The sequence below is a fragment of the Haplochromis burtoni genome, unplaced genomic scaffold (assembly GCF_018398535.1).
Source record: "Haplochromis burtoni strain Fernald_Lab_line unplaced genomic scaffold, NCSU_Asbu1 Contig_15, whole genome shotgun sequence".
In the NCBI taxonomy this organism is placed as follows: Eukaryota; Metazoa; Chordata; class Actinopteri; order Cichliformes; family Cichlidae; genus Haplochromis; species Haplochromis burtoni.
Genome location: NW_024582376.1, coordinates 4033582 through 4050727, shown reverse-complemented (window position 1 = coordinate 4050727; position 17146 = coordinate 4033582). Strand labels below are relative to the sequence as shown.

At 41.2% G+C, this 17146-nt stretch overlaps 2 protein-coding genes across 5 annotated transcripts in view; one reads left to right on the top strand and one right to left on the bottom strand.

Moving 5' to 3' along the window:
* Nucleotides 1–7: 7 nt before the first annotated feature.
* p2ry2.1 (purinergic receptor P2Y2, tandem duplicate 1) lies at nt 8–5857 on the bottom strand. 4 transcript variants are annotated; one of them, XM_042218144.1, is made up of 5 exons: nt 5697–5857; nt 2570–2923; nt 1678–1846; nt 1089–1434; nt 8–1005 (listed from the first exon to the last, which is right to left on the bottom strand). In XM_042218144.1, the coding sequence occupies exons 2-5, from the start codon at nt 2904–2906 to the stop codon at nt 811–813; spliced, it is 1047 nt and encodes a 348-aa protein (XP_042074078.1). In that variant the 5' UTR covers nt 2907–2923; nt 5697–5857; the 3' UTR covers nt 8–810. The 4 variants fall into 4 exon arrangements, with proteins under 4 accessions (XP_042074078.1, XP_042074076.1, XP_042074077.1 ...); XM_042218142.1 differs by lacking the exon at nt 5697–5857 and adding an exon at nt 3894–4366; XM_042218143.1 differs by lacking the exon at nt 5697–5857 and adding an exon at nt 4208–4366.
* Nucleotides 5858–8771: 2914 nt separating this feature from the next.
* The window catches only part of LOC102292418 (F-BAR and double SH3 domains protein 2), a gene marked incomplete in the record, with an annotated part of 76463 nt that continues 68088 nt past the window's right edge, over nt 8772–17146 (top strand). The window contains 2 exon segments of the mRNA XM_014330599.2: nt 8772–9102; nt 14348–14445. Coding sequence (XP_014186085.1) covers nt 9082–9102; nt 14348–14445 — 119 coding nt within the window.

Below are 17146 nucleotides of genomic sequence, written 5' to 3'. Positions count from 1 at the left end.
TCAGAAATCAAATACAATATAGACATTTATTTCTAATCTTCAGTCATCATAAATCTCCTTTGTCCTGATTTGCAATATTTTAACAATAAAACTAAACTTCAGGTTTTTCCCTTTCATTTGCTCTCACTAGGATTCTTAGCAAAAAGAAAACAAAAAATAGTATCTATAACAAAATATCTGTCTTGAAGTAAAATTAACATCTCAGAAGTGTTGCACCTGCTAAACTAATGACTGGTGCAAATTTAAGATTGAAAAGTGCTCTCTTGAAGAGATCTCATCTGTCATGCAATACTGTGTGTCTATGTAGGTTTTGAACCATCCAGGTGGCAGTAGCTTTGAGTACTTCTTTTTAGGTTCTTCTGTTCAAAAAAACTAATGGGAAGTCCCACTGGTGCTGTCACTTTGGAGGTGGTCCTGAGAGTCATTAACCTTCCTGCAATCATGTTTAATTCAATTCAACTTAAGTGAATATTATTTATATTGAACTAAAACAACAGTTGCCTTGAAGTGCTTTATATTTTAAGGTAAAAACTCTACATTAAAACACACAAAACAACAACAACAATGAAATGACCCACTATAAGCAAATACTTGGTAACAGTGGGAAGAAAAAACTTCCTTTTAACAGGAAGAAAACCTCAGAGCAGCGCCAGGCTCTGGGAGGGGCGGCTATCTGCCCTGACCAGTTGGGGGTGAGGGGAGGGAGACAGGACAAAAAACACAGTGTGGAAGAGAGTGGTAGATAAACATGCGAGTCTTTAACAGTCTGTTACTGTTACACAAGCCCAGGTGGCAAACAGTCACATGGTGTTAGTGTTGTGCTGTCAAGTTTTGGATTCCACTGTTTGCTTTTGGTGGCGGCAGTTTGCGCTTCTTAGTGAGATTGCTGCGGGCATCCTGCCCTGCCAGGAAGTAAAGGATGGGGTCCACGCAGCTGTTGGCACTGGCCAAAGGTCGTGTAATCTTGTAGGCCACACTGGAGGCTTCCACCAAGCTGCAGCTGATCTGGTGAATGGATGCAAATGTCATTCAGCGATCTTTTAGAGTCATCATAACATGTTTATTATTAAAGAAGTGCTTGTCCTCACCTGTGCTGGATTCACCTGCCTCATGTATCTAAAAAAGTAGTAAAGACTCCTGGTGAGGTGGAAAGGGAGGAAACACAGCATGAACGCTGCCAGCACGATGATGATCATCTTTACTGACTTCTGTTTGGACCTCTGGGCTGTTAAGCCTCCTCTTTCCTCTTCGGTTCTTGCTCCAGACCCCCAGCCAGTATCTAGAAGCTTTCTCACCATCAGGCCGTAGCAAACCATCACCACCATGAAGGGTAAGACGAACATGAGCACTGATACGACTGAGCTGTACACCAGGAAGTCATCGAAAAGCTCTGGACTGGTGGTGTCATGGCAGATTCGCTCGGTGTTCACGTCCCTTACAGAGCAGATAACAGATTGCATTTGTTTCGGATCTTTAAACGGCACTCCCCCTGTCTGGCACTCAACCTGAGTAAAAGCTTGGCTGTTCTTTTAAGTCTGTCCCATTAGGGTCACCTAAGATAAGCACAGTACAAAACTGGTGTGCCACAAAAGTCGATAGTCCACACTTAAATGCAATTAGAGACACTTTCACAAAATAAACGAAGACAGAGAAATAAAGTTACAAACATTTAATCACCTAGTTCTTGAAAAGTAGAGAATAGGAGCCTGGCAGAATAACACACAGGCCCACACTGCCACAGACACCAGCCGGGCCTGGCGGGCGCTGACCCAGTTGAGGGAGCGGACCGGATAGCAGATACCAACGAACCGATGCAGGCTGATGCAGGACAGGAACAGGATGGAACCTGTCAGAGAGAGAAAAATGAATGCTTAGCATGCCTTTTTCATAGACTAATAATTATTAGTATTACTGTGTCATTCTTTGTATTAACTAATAGATCATAAAAAACAAAACAAAAAATTTGTAACCTGTGGTTTGCACCTTGTTTGTAAACCCTCAGTGTTTATGTTCATGAAGGCGTCTCTTGCGTGTATAATGATATTCCTACCACTTAAGGCATTTTTTTTTTGACTTGGTTAGATGATGTGAAGTTGATTTTCTTAACAATGGAAATAATTCTGTGATCATCCACTCAGTTATTCATTTGGCTTCGCTGAGCTGACGACTGCATTTGGGCCCTCCTAAAGCTTTGTGTTTCTCTCTTATTTATTTCGGGTTTATTTGGGTTTTTCAGCCCAATATTGGCCTCTCTGAATTGCACTGACATCTAAGATTATGATGTAAACCTATAAAATACATCAAGGGAACGGCCCTCCCTCAGCCATGAGACTGCTCATCTGAATTAAAGCTGAAAGTCTCCACACACACACACACACACACACACAGACACACACACACACACACACACACACACACACTGTATTTCACACCTTATTGCATCATACTGCACTGACAAATAATGCATACTGTATTGCAGCATATTATCTTGCAAAGCTGTTGCTCTACAATAAGTCAAGCTCAGCTTTTGTACTGCGCTGTGTGAGTTTGTAGCTTTCCACAACTGTACCGTATAAATTGGCATAAAACAGGAAGCGTATAAGCTTGCAGAAGGGTTCGCTGAACGGCCAGTCGTTCTTGTCGGCGTAGTAGTAGATGAGGAATGGCAGCGTGAAGATGTACAGGGTGTCACACACTGTCAGGTTGAACATATAAATGGTCGAGGGCTTCCAGCGCTTGGTGCGGAACACAATCACATACAACGCAGTGGCGTTCAGCGCTAGGCCAATCACAAACACCAGGGTGTAGCTGACAGGGAGGAGGATATATTTAAAATCATCATTGAACTGACAGTAGCTGGCACTGAAATTGGTTTGGTTGGTCTTGTTGTTGTCAACGCTGGCCATCTTGATGCTGAGAAGACCTGAGGGGAAAATTGTAGAAAGGAATGAATTATCTATCTATCTATCTATCTATCTATCTATCTATCTATCTATCTATCTATATCTATCTATCTATCTATCTATCTATCTATCTATAGAGAGAGAGAGAGAGAGAGAGAGAGAGAGAGAGAGAGAGAGCGAGAGAGAGAGAGAGAGAGAGAAAACTATTAGGCACAAAGGACAAAGAAAATGGTTGTGATTAGAAGGATATGACATCAGTTAAAGAGGCCCTGAATCATTTGCTTTGGCATGCTTCAACAGCACAGTCCAGCATATCATGCCATACCAAGTATAGGCAAATAGCCAATTGCGATTGCACAATCAAATTAATATAATCCAGCTTGACTCACTTCATTTCTGTAAAATGCACAAGGACATTTCACAGATATTAGTTGTTGTTTTCTTTAATTGTGGGTGAAAGAAGAGAAGGAGCTACTTAAAACCATAACTGATAATTAGACTCTCCTGAAGCTTTTTTTTTCCATCCAAAAATATGAATCTCTGTGTAAGCGGTGGCTCTTAAACAGACAGTACAGTTCCTCCACCTGGCCTAAACAACACCGGGACACCTCTGAATAACATATCAGCGATGCAGAGTTTCAAAGTTTATTTCAGACACTGATTCACCAACTTATGTACCAACAACTTTTTTAGAAAATATCTGGTGCAGCTGTGGCCCACGGCGGATTAAAAAAAAGCATGTTTTGTTTGGGCATGGCAAAGTTGTCTAACAAACCCTCCAGCTGCAAGCGGCAGAAACAGAGGAATAACTTTTTAACTCAAACCAGATTCAGCTTGGAGAGTTTCAGTGGCGTGAGCTGAACATTGCTGGCTCACACAAACTCAGGCCCTTTTTCTGTTTATTTGACAAGCCCAAGTTCAGCCATGCAATACAATGGACAGAAAGAGCCTGAAGAAACAACATGCAACCTTATTAAATTCTCAGCTCACCGAGGAGTTAACCTGCAGCAGACCTTCCACCCCCTTCCTCTTTCTGATGTTGTTTTGCTCTCTCTGAACCTTTCTTTTTTCTCTCCTTTACTCTTCTAAACAGCCCTGTGTTAAATTTAATCGATAACAGACCCGAGCGTCCATATTTGTAGTTCCTAAGTTTTTGTGCATGCCATACCAAGTTGAGAAGAACTTACCTCTTCGGCAATAAATTCCTTTCTGCTATTTTCTGGTAAAACAGCCGTTCACAAATATCCCCCCCCCCCAAAAAAACCCCAAACCCTAAAAAACATATAGCTTATGAAGTAACTCACACTGTATGGGTGCTATTATCCTGACTATCCTGTCCAAAGTATCCTCACATTGTTGTTTGTGGTTGAATGTGTTCCTGGGAGACTGGAGGCAGTGAAAAAGTTGTGAAGACGTATGACTGTTTGACGAGTTGCGGCGTGTCCACAGTGAGCAAGCATCTGGGGCCTGAGGCTAATATGTTACATATATTCAGTAAAACCAACAGACACCTCGAACTGGTTAAATATTTATGTTTCTCACTTTGGTAAACCTAGAAAGATTTATATTTGAATTACTCTTAGTATTATTAAAATAAGAAGACAGATTTTTTTAGCATGAAAAAAGGCCTTAAATCATCTTTTATTATTAGAGCAAGAAATTTGTAACCAACAACTAAATGGGCATTTTGCTTAACATGCCACCCCCACCCCACCCCCCAAATTCCTTAGGAGGAGACATCAGAGGTGTGTCCAGAAGGAGGGTATGAGGTGGCACAAGCCTCAATCAGATTTGCCCTCACACCTAAGGCCTGATTTAGACTCCTGTGTGGAATCTTTGCAGAGACCACAACATAACCTACTTAAATGACAGACATTGTTGCTGGCGTAGGTGCTTGTGCTGGTCCACTACGTGTTAAGTACCTTTTGGTCATGCCCCAGTGTTTTATATGGAGTGCCAGCCAATAGAAACAAATCATTTGAACTTATTTGAAAATTCCCTCGGGTCAGTTTTGATAGTATCAGCAATCACCCTCTATGAGTTTGATGATAATTGTGGGTTCTTGATAATGTGACTGTTATTCTTTTACTGGTAAATTCAAAAAGTGTGGAGGAAAAGTAGCCAGAAATGCACATGGCAAGTTGGCCATACTGAGGCTGAGTACAATAGTTCTGGGTTACGTTGATCTGACGTGTAGTTGAACTTATTCACTCGAAATTATTGCTTTTTTCTTTCCTGTGCTATTGTTTTCTGAAGTTTTGGTTAGGCTACTTGTTAGTGGCTCCATAGTGTCTGGGTTTACACATTTGCCTAACAAGTGAACGATCACTGTCTCAGTACCAGGAGGACACAAAAATCCCTTTTAGGGTTGTGTCAGGACATTTATCTGGTGTGAAAATCTGCTAAATCAAACAAAAGTGCCCACTCCTTTGTCACTTTCCTGAATTAATTATTATAAATATGTAACAATTAACTAATAATGATCATGTAGCAAAGGGCATAAAACTTATTTCTCTCATACGCCACAATAATGGTTGTTAACCTGTGAAACTAACGATTTTTTGGATTTTGCATTAACAACAAGGGCTGTGGGCTGTGATGAAATGCACGCTGCTGAGCTTTGTTCTAATCTTAACTTTAGTTTAAGATTTAGGCGGTACACCACAGGGGGGCCAGCACACTGTATGCACACTTAAACACCAGTGGGAGCCACTCGGTAGTAAAATTCCCCTGTTAACACACCGATTTCTTGTTTTCTTGTTTTATGGGCACAGACACATAACAATCTCTTACCTCGGTAAGGCCAAAGGAATGTATGTGCAGAAGCCAAATTATAAAATAAATCACAGATGAAAACAATCCTTGCAGGATCCTAACGCAAAAATTACGATTCATAAGTGGGTGGCAGCCATTTTCCTCTGTTCCGCTGTTAAAAGGTTAGGTGTGAACATGAATGTGATTCCTCCGAGTGCGCGAATGTGTGTGAGAGTGTGTTGAAATATACGAGTATGATAGGTGAGGTAGTGTGCTTAATGTCTCACCTGCTCCAGAAACTTTGTAAATGAATGATTACCTGTACCTTAACCTTGAACATAACACGTAGGAGGCTAGAAGTAAAACGCTCACTTCCTCTGAGCTAGTTTGTCTTTTCCTCTGTCTTCCAAGCCAGCGGGATGTTCTCGCTCTTCACTCAAGCTTAATTCATAACAGCAAAGGGAACCCAAAAGTTCAGAGACACCATTTATCCTGTTTCTCCTGCTTGAAGAGTGTGAAAACTTTCCTTCTTTCTTGGTTAATAAGATCTATCATATCAGAGCAAATATGACCCGTCCTTTGGGCCGATGTCTTTGATATGATCTCGTCAGCAAACCCTCTTCTTGCCCACTTGACATTTTACCAACCTCACATGGTGAAGCTGTTCAAACAGGTCATTTACACCTCTGGGCTGTGTTGTTCTCGGGATAGTTAACAACTCTTTAACCTCTGGCTGTGTCCCCTTCACAATTTAAACAGGCTGTTAACCACCCTCTTTTTCAAAAGCCCAATGCTGGCCCTTCAAAAAGGCCTTTTAGCACTACACTTCTAGGACTGCTGAAGGTAGTCAACTGCTGAAAAACAATTTGGATAGATTCAGTTTGATTCACTCTACTGAAACAGCTGTTTGTAGAGTTTCAAATTATATTTTAAAACATGGAGATGGAGGTGAAGTTCTGATAGGTCTGTCTGCTGCCTCTGACATGGTTGATCTGGGTATTTTCTGAGATAAGGCGGTATCTTCTGCCGCCTTATCTCGGGGTGTTACCTAAAGCTTGGGTAACACCTTTATATTTTATTCTACTTGCACACATCCTCAATAACTTTGAAGACATCTCATACATGCCATTCAAACCCCAGAATGTAAACAAATAAAACCATCTGTTCTTCAGAACAATCAGTTGTCACACACACAAAAACCCCTGACACTCTTATGTGTGCCCCTAACAACATTAACTCTATTAATCTTCAGTACTCCATGAGAGATCCTGGTGTTCCTTTTAGAGGAGGGTTCAGTTTTGATGAGCATGTCTCGTTAAAACTTGTTTTTTTTTTATCATCTGCAGAACATTGCTCTTTAAAAATATACCGTATCTCAGTGTGAAATGGAAATGACTATACACGCTTTTGTGTCATCGCGTCCTCGATCACTCATTATTCATTATTCATTCGCCTGAGTAAATCATCTCTGTGTTGCTTCCAGCAGGTCCAGAATACAAAGATTCTCACCAGGTCCTATAAAAGCCCACATGTGACGCTGATTTTATCCCATTTAGACTTGTTCCACATAAACTTTAAGGTTCAATTTAAGATTTCTGTGATCCTTGGCTATATCCTTCCTGGTGAATTAATACATCTATACATGACTACTGGGTCTCTGAGGTCAGCTGATTAGTGGTTGTTGGTGGTATCTACAGTACAGGTACAAAAGTACAAAAGGAGACTTTGCTTTAAAGTTGTGGCTCCCAAGTTGTGGAACTGGCTTCCAGTGGACTAAGATCTGTGGACACTGTTGATGGCATTAAAAAGGAAACATAAGACCGACCTGCGTAGACTTGCTTTTATTTAGTTTTACCTATTTATTCCATTAATCACTGTATCTTTTTTTTTTTATGGGAAAGCTTACTTACTTTCCCAAAAGCTGGACAACTACACAGTTTGACAGGGGTGTGAGCAGAGTGACATGCAATATTGCTTCATGGTGAAGATTTTTGGGTGATTTCTAGTCTCATGTTGCAGAGGCCACCCTGAAAAATAAAGCTAACACAGCTGGCTGGAAGAAGTGATTCAAATGTGTGTCTAAGTACTTACAACCGTTTACAACCTGATCCCAGAAGAACAATGGTTCTTCATGTGAAGCTAAAGTTTATGATTTTTTTTTATTAAATCTTCAAATTATTTTCTGAATTAATTGATTAATTGTGTAAAAAATGTCCAGCCCAGTTCCCCACTATCTTAAAATGACGTCTTGTTTTGTATGAAAAGCGGTCCATGACCCGAGATATAAACTGTGTTATAACGGAAGACCCAGAAATGCAGCAGATTCCTGCATTTGGCCGATTTTTAACCACGAGCAATGACGCCTAATAAAAGCATATAGGCTACGGGCTGCATGCATGCATTCATACTTGCGGGTGCTGTGATACCAGCTGCAGCTGATGCCAACCCTTGACAAGACTTTTATCACCGTTCCCCAGGAGCAATGAACCCAGTGACCCTATTTTACTCTGTCTGCCCCCTGATTTTCTATAGATTTTTTGACGTGCGCCATAATCTACATAATAATAGTGAGTAATCGTGTGGATTAGACGCTTTTTAGGACTCCCTAGCCAAGAAATAATAGGTCATATGCAAAAACGTTTTAAATAACTTCTATATGTAATTTGTCTATTTATTTATTTGAAAAAAAAATCCCGTTTTTATTCCTACTCCACCATTGATTGAATGCGGTTTCTTGTTGCTATGCAGGTCTGCGGGACTCTGCCTCCTGCGCTTCCCCCTATAAGCAAGCTGGAGCGGCTGTAAAAAACAATGAATAAATAAATAAAACATTTAAAAATCTTTTTGTCCGACTTATATGGTTTAAGACAACTTTACTTATATTTTACCGGCAGCACAGGGCGAGAACGAGCAAACAAAAAGATTATCTCTTCCCGTCCTGATGGCCGTTTTTCATTAATGAGGCACGGGCGCTGTCCTGCTCTTCCCCGCACGGTGGAGCCCTTGAGCTGAGTTGCTGATGGGGTTCCCCGTTAATATCTTCCTCATCCCTTCCCTCTGCTTTTTCTTCTCCGCCTGTTTGCCTCCCCCTCTCCTGCTCACAAGAGTACAGTAACACACCAGTCCTGTCGTAGTGGCAGCAGCCGACACAAGCGTGTCCGGTCTCTCCTCGTAGCTCCAGTTTCTGCTGCATATAAACTAGCCATTTATCATCAGTCATGGCCGCCGGAGTACAAATTTAACTCCCGTCTTTCCTCCCTGTGGTTCGGAGGGGAGGCTTTTTTCTTTCTTTTTGTTGGTGTTTGTTTCAGGAAGCAAGAGGGGGGAAAACATAGAAATATTAGTGCCACACACTGATTTGGATATCCTCTCGGAATTACAATACATCTCACAAGGGAAATACCATTCATGTCAATACTTCAACATGCAGCCGCCGCCGAGGAAGGTGAGTCCGTTATGTTTTTAGTAGGGCTGTGCAGACAATGACAGGCAGATAACAGTGTTGTAAGCTCACGGTTGAACAGCCACGACAAAAAGCTTCCGGTAAAAATAAATAAATAAATACAAAAAAATAAATAAATAAAGGCTAAATTAAAGGGGAGGTCGGAAAGACCCTCGCTAGCCAACATTAGCAAGGACGGCTAGCTGGGTTAGTTGTGAACGTTATTAATGTGCATCTGTCCAGCCGCTGCAGCAGCGTGACCCTCACACGTCAAATAACGTTAGCTAGAAAGCGCTAGGTGGGCTACCGTGAGGCACAAAGCACGACTAAACGGGATTCAGGGGGAGAGACGTGGAGCAGGAATAGGAATAACTTCAAATATGAGCAGTGTTTTTAGCGTTGTGGCCAGTGAGGTGGTTGTTTTTGTTAAAATGTGGACGCTGTGGAAATATGACAACAACCCGCAACCCCCCCTCCACTCCACTCTACTCCACTCTCCTGCCCCAGACAGCACAACAAAAGATTTCGTCTTTTGTGATGATGTCTCAGAGAAAGACCTTCATCAGTCCGTGCAGGGGTCACTGAAGGCAGAGCTGACAAAAAGCCGAGCATACCGAGGAAGGCGTGCAGCCAGAGCCACGCTGACTTACTGATTCTGTATGGGCTGAGAAAGGACGCCTAAAGCGTGCTGTGCAGCGTGTGTGTGTATGTGTGTATACACATGAGGGTGTGATGAAGTTTCTGGTCCACTGCTTTCTGTCTGTGTGTGTGTGTCCTCCTGAAATAGATGCACAAGAGCCAATTTCCCCACTGTGAAGCTCCGCATCAGATTTCTCTTAATTACCACGTATTCCCTCTGTGCCACTTACACCCTGCGTTTACGTTTACACACACACACACACACACACACACACACACACACACACACACACACACATACTGTGGCCTCGGACATGCCATATCATGCCTTTAAACCACACACTTGTGCAGGTCTTCGCCTGACTGAGGCTGTACACACTGCTTTCCTGAACCTCCTGTTAAAATTTTTCCAGAATAAAAGCATAATTTACAAATAAATGAATAAAAAATACTCGTGAGTTACCCACTGGCAATAGCACCGCTACCCTCAGTGTGCACTCAGCCCACAGCATCTCTGCTAGACTGTTGGATGCTAATAATTTCTCTCCCAGTGCGGCACATACAGCCCCTTAAGTGTTCTGTCTGTGTCTCAGCACATCTGCTAACAAACATGGAGTCATTTCGGCTCTCTTTTATTCGCCTTATGTGGCTTAAATTAAAGAGGCCTGACAAAGGCAATGCAGTGTCTGCCTATCTAGCTTTAAATCCATAGGTTCGAGAGTGGATGTGGACGCTGAGGAAGTCTCTCTGTTTTGTGGATTTAAAGAATTGGTTAGAACAAGGGAAAATTTAGCTGAGCCTGTGAAATTTCAGGCTACACAAGTGTTTTGCAGATGCTTGATTTTGGGGTGAACTTGAACTCTTTAAATTGACATTAACTGCATCAATGCTTGGCATTGAATCTTAAGTTTAATTAGTGAAAGCATCTTTGCATCTTTAGACTGGATACATATCAGACAGGGAGGGAGTATGTGTGTATTGGTATACATGCTTCATTACTGGGGTGAATCTGACATCCTCACATGTGCTTGAAGGTATGTTTGATTTGGCGGAGATCCTATGCCGGATGCCCTTCCTGACACAACCCTCCCCTTTTATCTTCTGCCTTATTTTAAGGCAGAAGGAAATAGGAAGACCACCGAGAAGGTTAATGGTTGTAGTGGAGGGGGATGCAGCCAAAAGACAAACAATTTAAACTCCTCTTGATATTGTTATCTCACAGTCGGGGATGTTTACGCCATATCTCTTCCTCTTTCCATTTTTGTTATTCATAATTTTCACATTTGCCCTTATTTGACATCTTCTTTTTCATTTTGTAACCCCCGCCCCATCTCTCTATCTCTCTGTCACCATTCCCCTCCTCTCGCCATCCTCTGGGGTTGCCACTGAGTGATAGAAGGTGAAATCAAGTGAAGAAATTTTGCCCTGATTGTAATGAACCACTCCCTCCTTATCTTCAAAGGCACAGCACATGAAAGAAAGGAGCTGTGCTGTGTTTGTGTGTTGGTGTGTGTGCCAGTGTAGTGTGTGTGGCATGTTGTTGATTGTTTTGTCTAGAACAGTCGTGAATTTGCCCACTGTTACTCTGGTGAATAGCCGATGGAATTCACCCGACAATGCACAATGACCTTCACAGCGACTCTGTTGGCAGGAGATGTGTGTGTTTGTGTCTGTGTGCATGTCTCTTTTAGCATAAGATGTGTGAAGGAGCCTGGCCACTAAATTGAATTTGATGCACACAGCATCTTTACTAAACACTGCGGTTATGGGGGATGTTAAGAGTATTCTCAGTCACCTCTAACTGGAAAAAATCCCCATACCTGCCTCACTGAAGGTCTCACAAAACCCTGACGCCGACTTTTACATTGATGGGTCATGAGTGGGAGTGTATACAGTATATGTATGTGCTACTTACAGGTTACTTTAGAGTAGGACAGTTGATGGGCAGCTAGAGAATATAGTGCTTTTCAGTATACATCATTTTGAAATCAGTGTCACTCATATTTATTTTTGGCTTCATGGCTTAGATTCAACAAGGTGCTGGAAACATTCCTCAGAGATTTTGGTCCACATGACATGACAGTGTCACACAGTTGCTGCAAAGTTGTCAGCTGCACATCCACCACATCCCAAAGGTTCTCTATTGGATTGAAATCTGGTGACTATGGACGGCATTCGAGTACAGTGAACTCATTGTTATGTTCAAGAAGGCAGATTGAGATGATTTGAGCTTGTGACATGGTGTGTTAGCCTACTTGAAACAGCTGTTAGACGATTGGTACACTGGTCATAAAGGGATGGACTTGGTCAGCAACAATACTCAGGTTTGCAGTGCTTCTTTAAACAATTCTCATTTTGTACTAAGGGGCCAAAAATGTGCCAAGAAAATATCCTCCACACCATTAGACCACCAGCCTGAACTCCTTATACAAGGCAAGATGGATATATGCTTTCATGTTGTTTGTGAGGGAACAGTTTTTCCAACCTTCTGTTGTTGAACTTTGGTGAGCCTGCGCAAAATGTATCCCCAGTTTTCTGTTCATAGCTGACAGGAGTGGCACCTGCTGTGGTCAAGGTTGTTGCTTGTTCACAGATGCTCTTCTGCAGACCTTGGTTTTAACGAGTGGTTATTTGAGTTACAGCTGGAAGCTGTCTTGTTATTCTCCTCTGACCTCTGCCATCAACAAGGCAGACCGTTCTCTGTAAACCATAGAGAGGGTTGTTTGGGAAAATCCCAGCAGGTCAGCAGTTTCTGAAACACTTAGACTAACCTGTCCGGCACCAAAAGGATCTTTATTCCCCATTCTGCTGCTTGGTTTGAACGTCAGCTGGTCGTCTTGACCATGTATGCTTGTCTAAATGCACTGAGTTGCTGATGTGATCGACTAGATATTTGCAGTAACAAGCAACTGACCAGGTTTGCCCAATGAGGTGGCTGGTAAGGGCATATTTGTCCAGTTGTCCAAACAATTCTTAGTTTTTTGATTGAAACAAGTTACGTTAAAAAATCACAAATTTTTAAAAGCAAATCTTTCTTTCTTTAAACAGTTTAATAGATCAGGAGATTATCTAAAAACACAAAATGAAATGCGCTCATGTTAAAAGATGTTTCTGTATTCAGTCTGTTACTTTGGGCAATTTCATGCAGCATTTAATCTAACGAAGGGTCAATGAGATGGAAATATTATGGATTGATATGGATCATTTATTGTTAACGTGCATTTATAACTTACAGCCAGGTAGAAGCTTTCGTCATTCAATGAACCCTTTTACAACCAGGAAAAGACGGCCATTTATGTCCTCTGCATTGGCCAAAATCACATCTAGGTTAATATGTAGTAGGGCTGCTCGATTATGGCAAAAATGATAATCACGATTATTTTCACTGAAATTGAGATCTTGATTATTTGACGATATTTATTTAACCCTTTAAGACCTACCATAGAACCAAGTCCACCAAAGCTTATATTATTTTTTTACATGCTGTAGTGCCATTTGTGGGAGCATTTCAAGTTGCTATACATCAATACAACTGTTATAGCCCATATTTTAATAATATGTATGCATTAAGTCCATAGTAATTACATAAATTGCAAAAAAGTGCAATAAACTACAAAAAAAATTGAAAATCGCTTTTGTTTTGTTTACATATATTTCTACTTGGAGAAATTTAAGAGGTTTATCCCTCAAAACTTTAAATACAATAAAGTTGCAAAAAATTGTTTCCCACCACAGGAAATTTATTTTGAGTGTCTTCATAGTTTTATTTTGGAGATACAGCAATTTTTATATACTGCAGGAAAAACAAAAAACAATCCTATGATGCAAATTTGCAAAGAAAACAGCAGGTGCATCATTTCACTGTGGGAAGTGTTACGAACAGCTGATCGGATCGGCAAAGCGTGTTTCTGGAATATTATGTTTTTGTTCCTGCAAGCGCTTTTTATGCAATATTTGCAAAGCTATATGTGGAAGGAAACCGTGACCGAGGACAAGCTGATGGCATCAGATGTAAGTACAACTCCTCGGGTTTCATATGCAAAACAAATTATTGCGCTAGCTTACACGGTTCAGGTTCTACAGGGATTTAAAAATAGTTACGCAAAACGGAGCGTGCTGCTCTGACCGGCTTTAAAGGGTTAACAATGACTTTAAAAAATAATATAAAATAGTGTGCAACACCACTGAAGTTTTTTTTTTTAAACTCTCTTTTCAACCAACGGCAGTCACTCTCCAAATAACTTCTGCTTAGCTTTCCGAGCTTCCCTCGGGTCCTCTTAATCAGCAGTCCCCAACCTTTTTTGCGCCACGGACGGTTTATGCCCGACAATATTTTCACGGACCGGCCTTTAAGGTGTTGCGGATAAATGAGGGAGGGGCTAATAATCGGCTCAGTCATTTTTAATGATCGTTGAAAGCCCAGATCGTAATCGTGATTAAAATTCGATTAATTGAGCAGCCCTAATATGTAGTTACTGTTTTAATATATTGATATGTGAGGACTGATGATTTGTTGAAAGTTGGGCTTCATAGAGATCAATAACATGTCTGTGGAGCTGATGGATGAATAAATAACACATTTAATAACATGTCTTTTTGTTTCATCCAGGTCAAAGTGACACAGGAGCTGAAAAACACTCACACAGAGCAGATGACAAGACTGCACTTTAAACACCAGACCGAATGTGACCTGCTTGAGGACATGAGGTATGAACACGTTTCCGAGTCACATAGTTGTCTGTAGCATGAAGCAAGTGCGCTTAACAAATGGCAGATGACTTGAAATCTAGTCGTCGCTGCACAGCACGCTCACACGGACACAGCCGGAGAAAAGGAAAAAGGAGTGAGGGAGAAGAGAAAGAGGACGTGGACGTGGACTGTCATATTCCAGTTTTTTGACAAGCAGAGAGGGTCAGGAGGATGACAAAGGAATTTCCTGCAGCCCGCTTCCTGCTTTCCAAGTGTTTCTTTCTTTTTTCTTTCTCACTTTCACCTTTTCCATATTCTCTCTGCAAAAACTCTCTGCAGTCCCTTCCCTCACTTTAATTTCTCTCTGTCGCTTTTCCTCCGATTATCATTTTGTCTGTCTCCATATATCCTCTTCAACTTAGCTCAGCTCTGTTTACTCGTGACATATGTGAGCTGGCAGTTTTCCCTTTTTGGATTAGGGAATAGGAGGAAGCCCTGGCTCCTTCACGTGCTCTCGTTTTCTGTGTTGACTAAGCATTGATTATTTATGACAGCGAACTCTCATACTCTCTGTGTCTGTGCTCCCATCCCGGTCTTTTGCTCTGTTTCTCATTTTCACACTTTCTCTGCCTGTTTTCTCTCCGAGACCTCCCTCCCCCCCTCTTTCCCTCCCTTTTTTCTCCCTCTTTCACTCTTGGGGGCAGCTCCAGCTGTTTGAGAACAGATTGGCTTGTTGCTGCTGGGTTTTGGAAAGCGAACAAGGCTCTGGTCTCACTTGTGGGAGCGCTGGAGAGCCAGTTAAGCATATGCAACCACGATGTGTTAGTTGTTTCAGTCGGTGAGGGATGAAGGTATGTGCCACTGGGTAAAAGGTTCCCAAATTGGCTTTGTCATCCTCGTCACTGAAAGATGCTGCCTGCAGTGTTTTCTCTCCATGTTGCTCTAGCCTTTAATGTTTTGTAATTATTTTTGATGACACATTCTCATGGTGGCAAAATCAGGAGCAGTGGGGTGGTGCAATGATTAGGGAAATTGGCTTGCGATTGGGAGTCCTGGGCTTAAGCCCCTGCAGCCACATGCATCTGCTTAGTCGATGTGTCCTTGAGCGAACCACTGTGGTCCCAGTCTTTTGGCTTTAGCCGATTTTGAAAGATTATTATAAAAGAGCAGAAGGGCTATCTGAATTTCACACCAGCAGCACAGTGTGATGAAGGTATCCATTTCGTCAACCGACTTCAGCTCCCATTATGTTTGTCCGAACCAGCAGCCTAGTACCACAGGTGCTGAAAGGACAGCAGTTGGCTAAATTGCGAGTTGTCTTCTGACAGGACTGAATCGCTCTATAGAGAAAATGTTTTTCAAGAAATAGTTTATGTGAAAGCGGAAATTGTTTATTTCTGTTATGCTTTTGCATCTTCTGGGTTGAAACCAATCATTAGAGCTGACATGTTCTGTCTGATATTGTTTGTTTCACGTTGGATGACGACACTGCACGCACACCACCTCTCGTTGAGTAAATTAATAAAAACTTAATATAAACTCATTTGAAAAATAAAATAAATACATCCAAGTACCTTAATGAAGCATTTAGACAAACAACTTCATACAGCCTGTAAATGAACAAAAAAGTTAGGAATAACATATGCAGGGTGGCTAATATTACCTAGTATGGGGTCTGGGTCCAAATGCTATCCTGTAATTGAAGAGTTGGCATCCTTTACTATCAAAAGAGACATTTTCAAGCAATTTTTAATCTGAAAATTTGTGGTGGGGCTGCAAAACATATTTGAGCCTTATAATGAAGGTAACACAGCCTTTTAAATATGAATTAGCCTGTCAACATTACTAATAGGGTGTAAATAATTAATCCTTTAACACAAGTAATGGCTTTTTAGTGGGCTGCAGTTGCATTTTTGTTACAATATCATGTTTTTGTTACAAAACTCTGGAATGAAGTTTGTTTAAATTGTTTCCTTTTTTCAATCAGTTTTTTATTACAAAGAAAAAGGATCATTTGTGAAGCAGAGGAAGAGTATATCTTTTTGTATTTACTTTGCAAAGAGTAGTTATGAAGCTTTGCAGGCCACTGTGTTCCTGTGCAGATTAAATTAAAATTAGCCTACTTTGAGAAGAGCTGTAACATCCAAAGCCTAATAGCTTTGAAGATATTAAAAAAAAAAGATCAGGTTCAATTTTATTTTGTCTAAAGTCCAGCTGCAAATTAAGTAGTACCAGTAAGCCAGCAGTGTTGGTGGTAAATGCAATTAGGTTCGTCCATGGACCGTTTATGTGTATATATCCATCCTAAGGTTCAGCAAAGTAAGCTATGATGCAGGTTATTTAAGCATAAAAAGGACTATATAGGCAGCACATTTATACAAATGGAAAAAGGAGCTGCATGTCTCTCTGGAGCTGCAGTTTGAGACTGCTGCACTAGTTAATACTAGTTAATAGAGAAAAAAGAAAAAGACTTAATGCAATAAATTGAAAACAGCTTCTTTTCCTTAACTTTACGGAATTTTAATTGCGTTGTTTTGTTGCATTTCAAGAAAGTGTATGAACAGTCTCATCCTATGAAGCCTTAGAAAACCAGAGAATAACATCTGTGCTTATCCTTTTTGACTCTTTAACCTCTTTGACTTGCTTTCAGTCTCATCAACATGATTTCAATAATCTCCACTGTTTCTTTGAGGAATGACCCAGCCTTTAAGCATCACTG

What these genes read in the sequence shown, in the direction of transcription:
- p2ry2.1 (XM_042218144.1), bottom strand. Translation starts at nt 2,906, where the DNA reads ATGGCCAGCGTTGACAACAACAAGACCAACCAAACCAATTTCAGTGCC. An exon ending in CTCTACTTTTCAAGAACTAG is followed by an intron (nt 1,435 to 1,677) that starts GTGATTAAATGT and finishes CTGCTCTGTAAG; the next exon opens with GGACGTGAACACCGAGCGAA. An exon ending in GGCAGGTGAATCCAGCACAG is followed by an intron (nt 1,006 to 1,088) that starts GTGAGGACAAGC and finishes TCCATTCACCAG; the next exon opens with ATCAGCTGCAGCTTGGTGGA.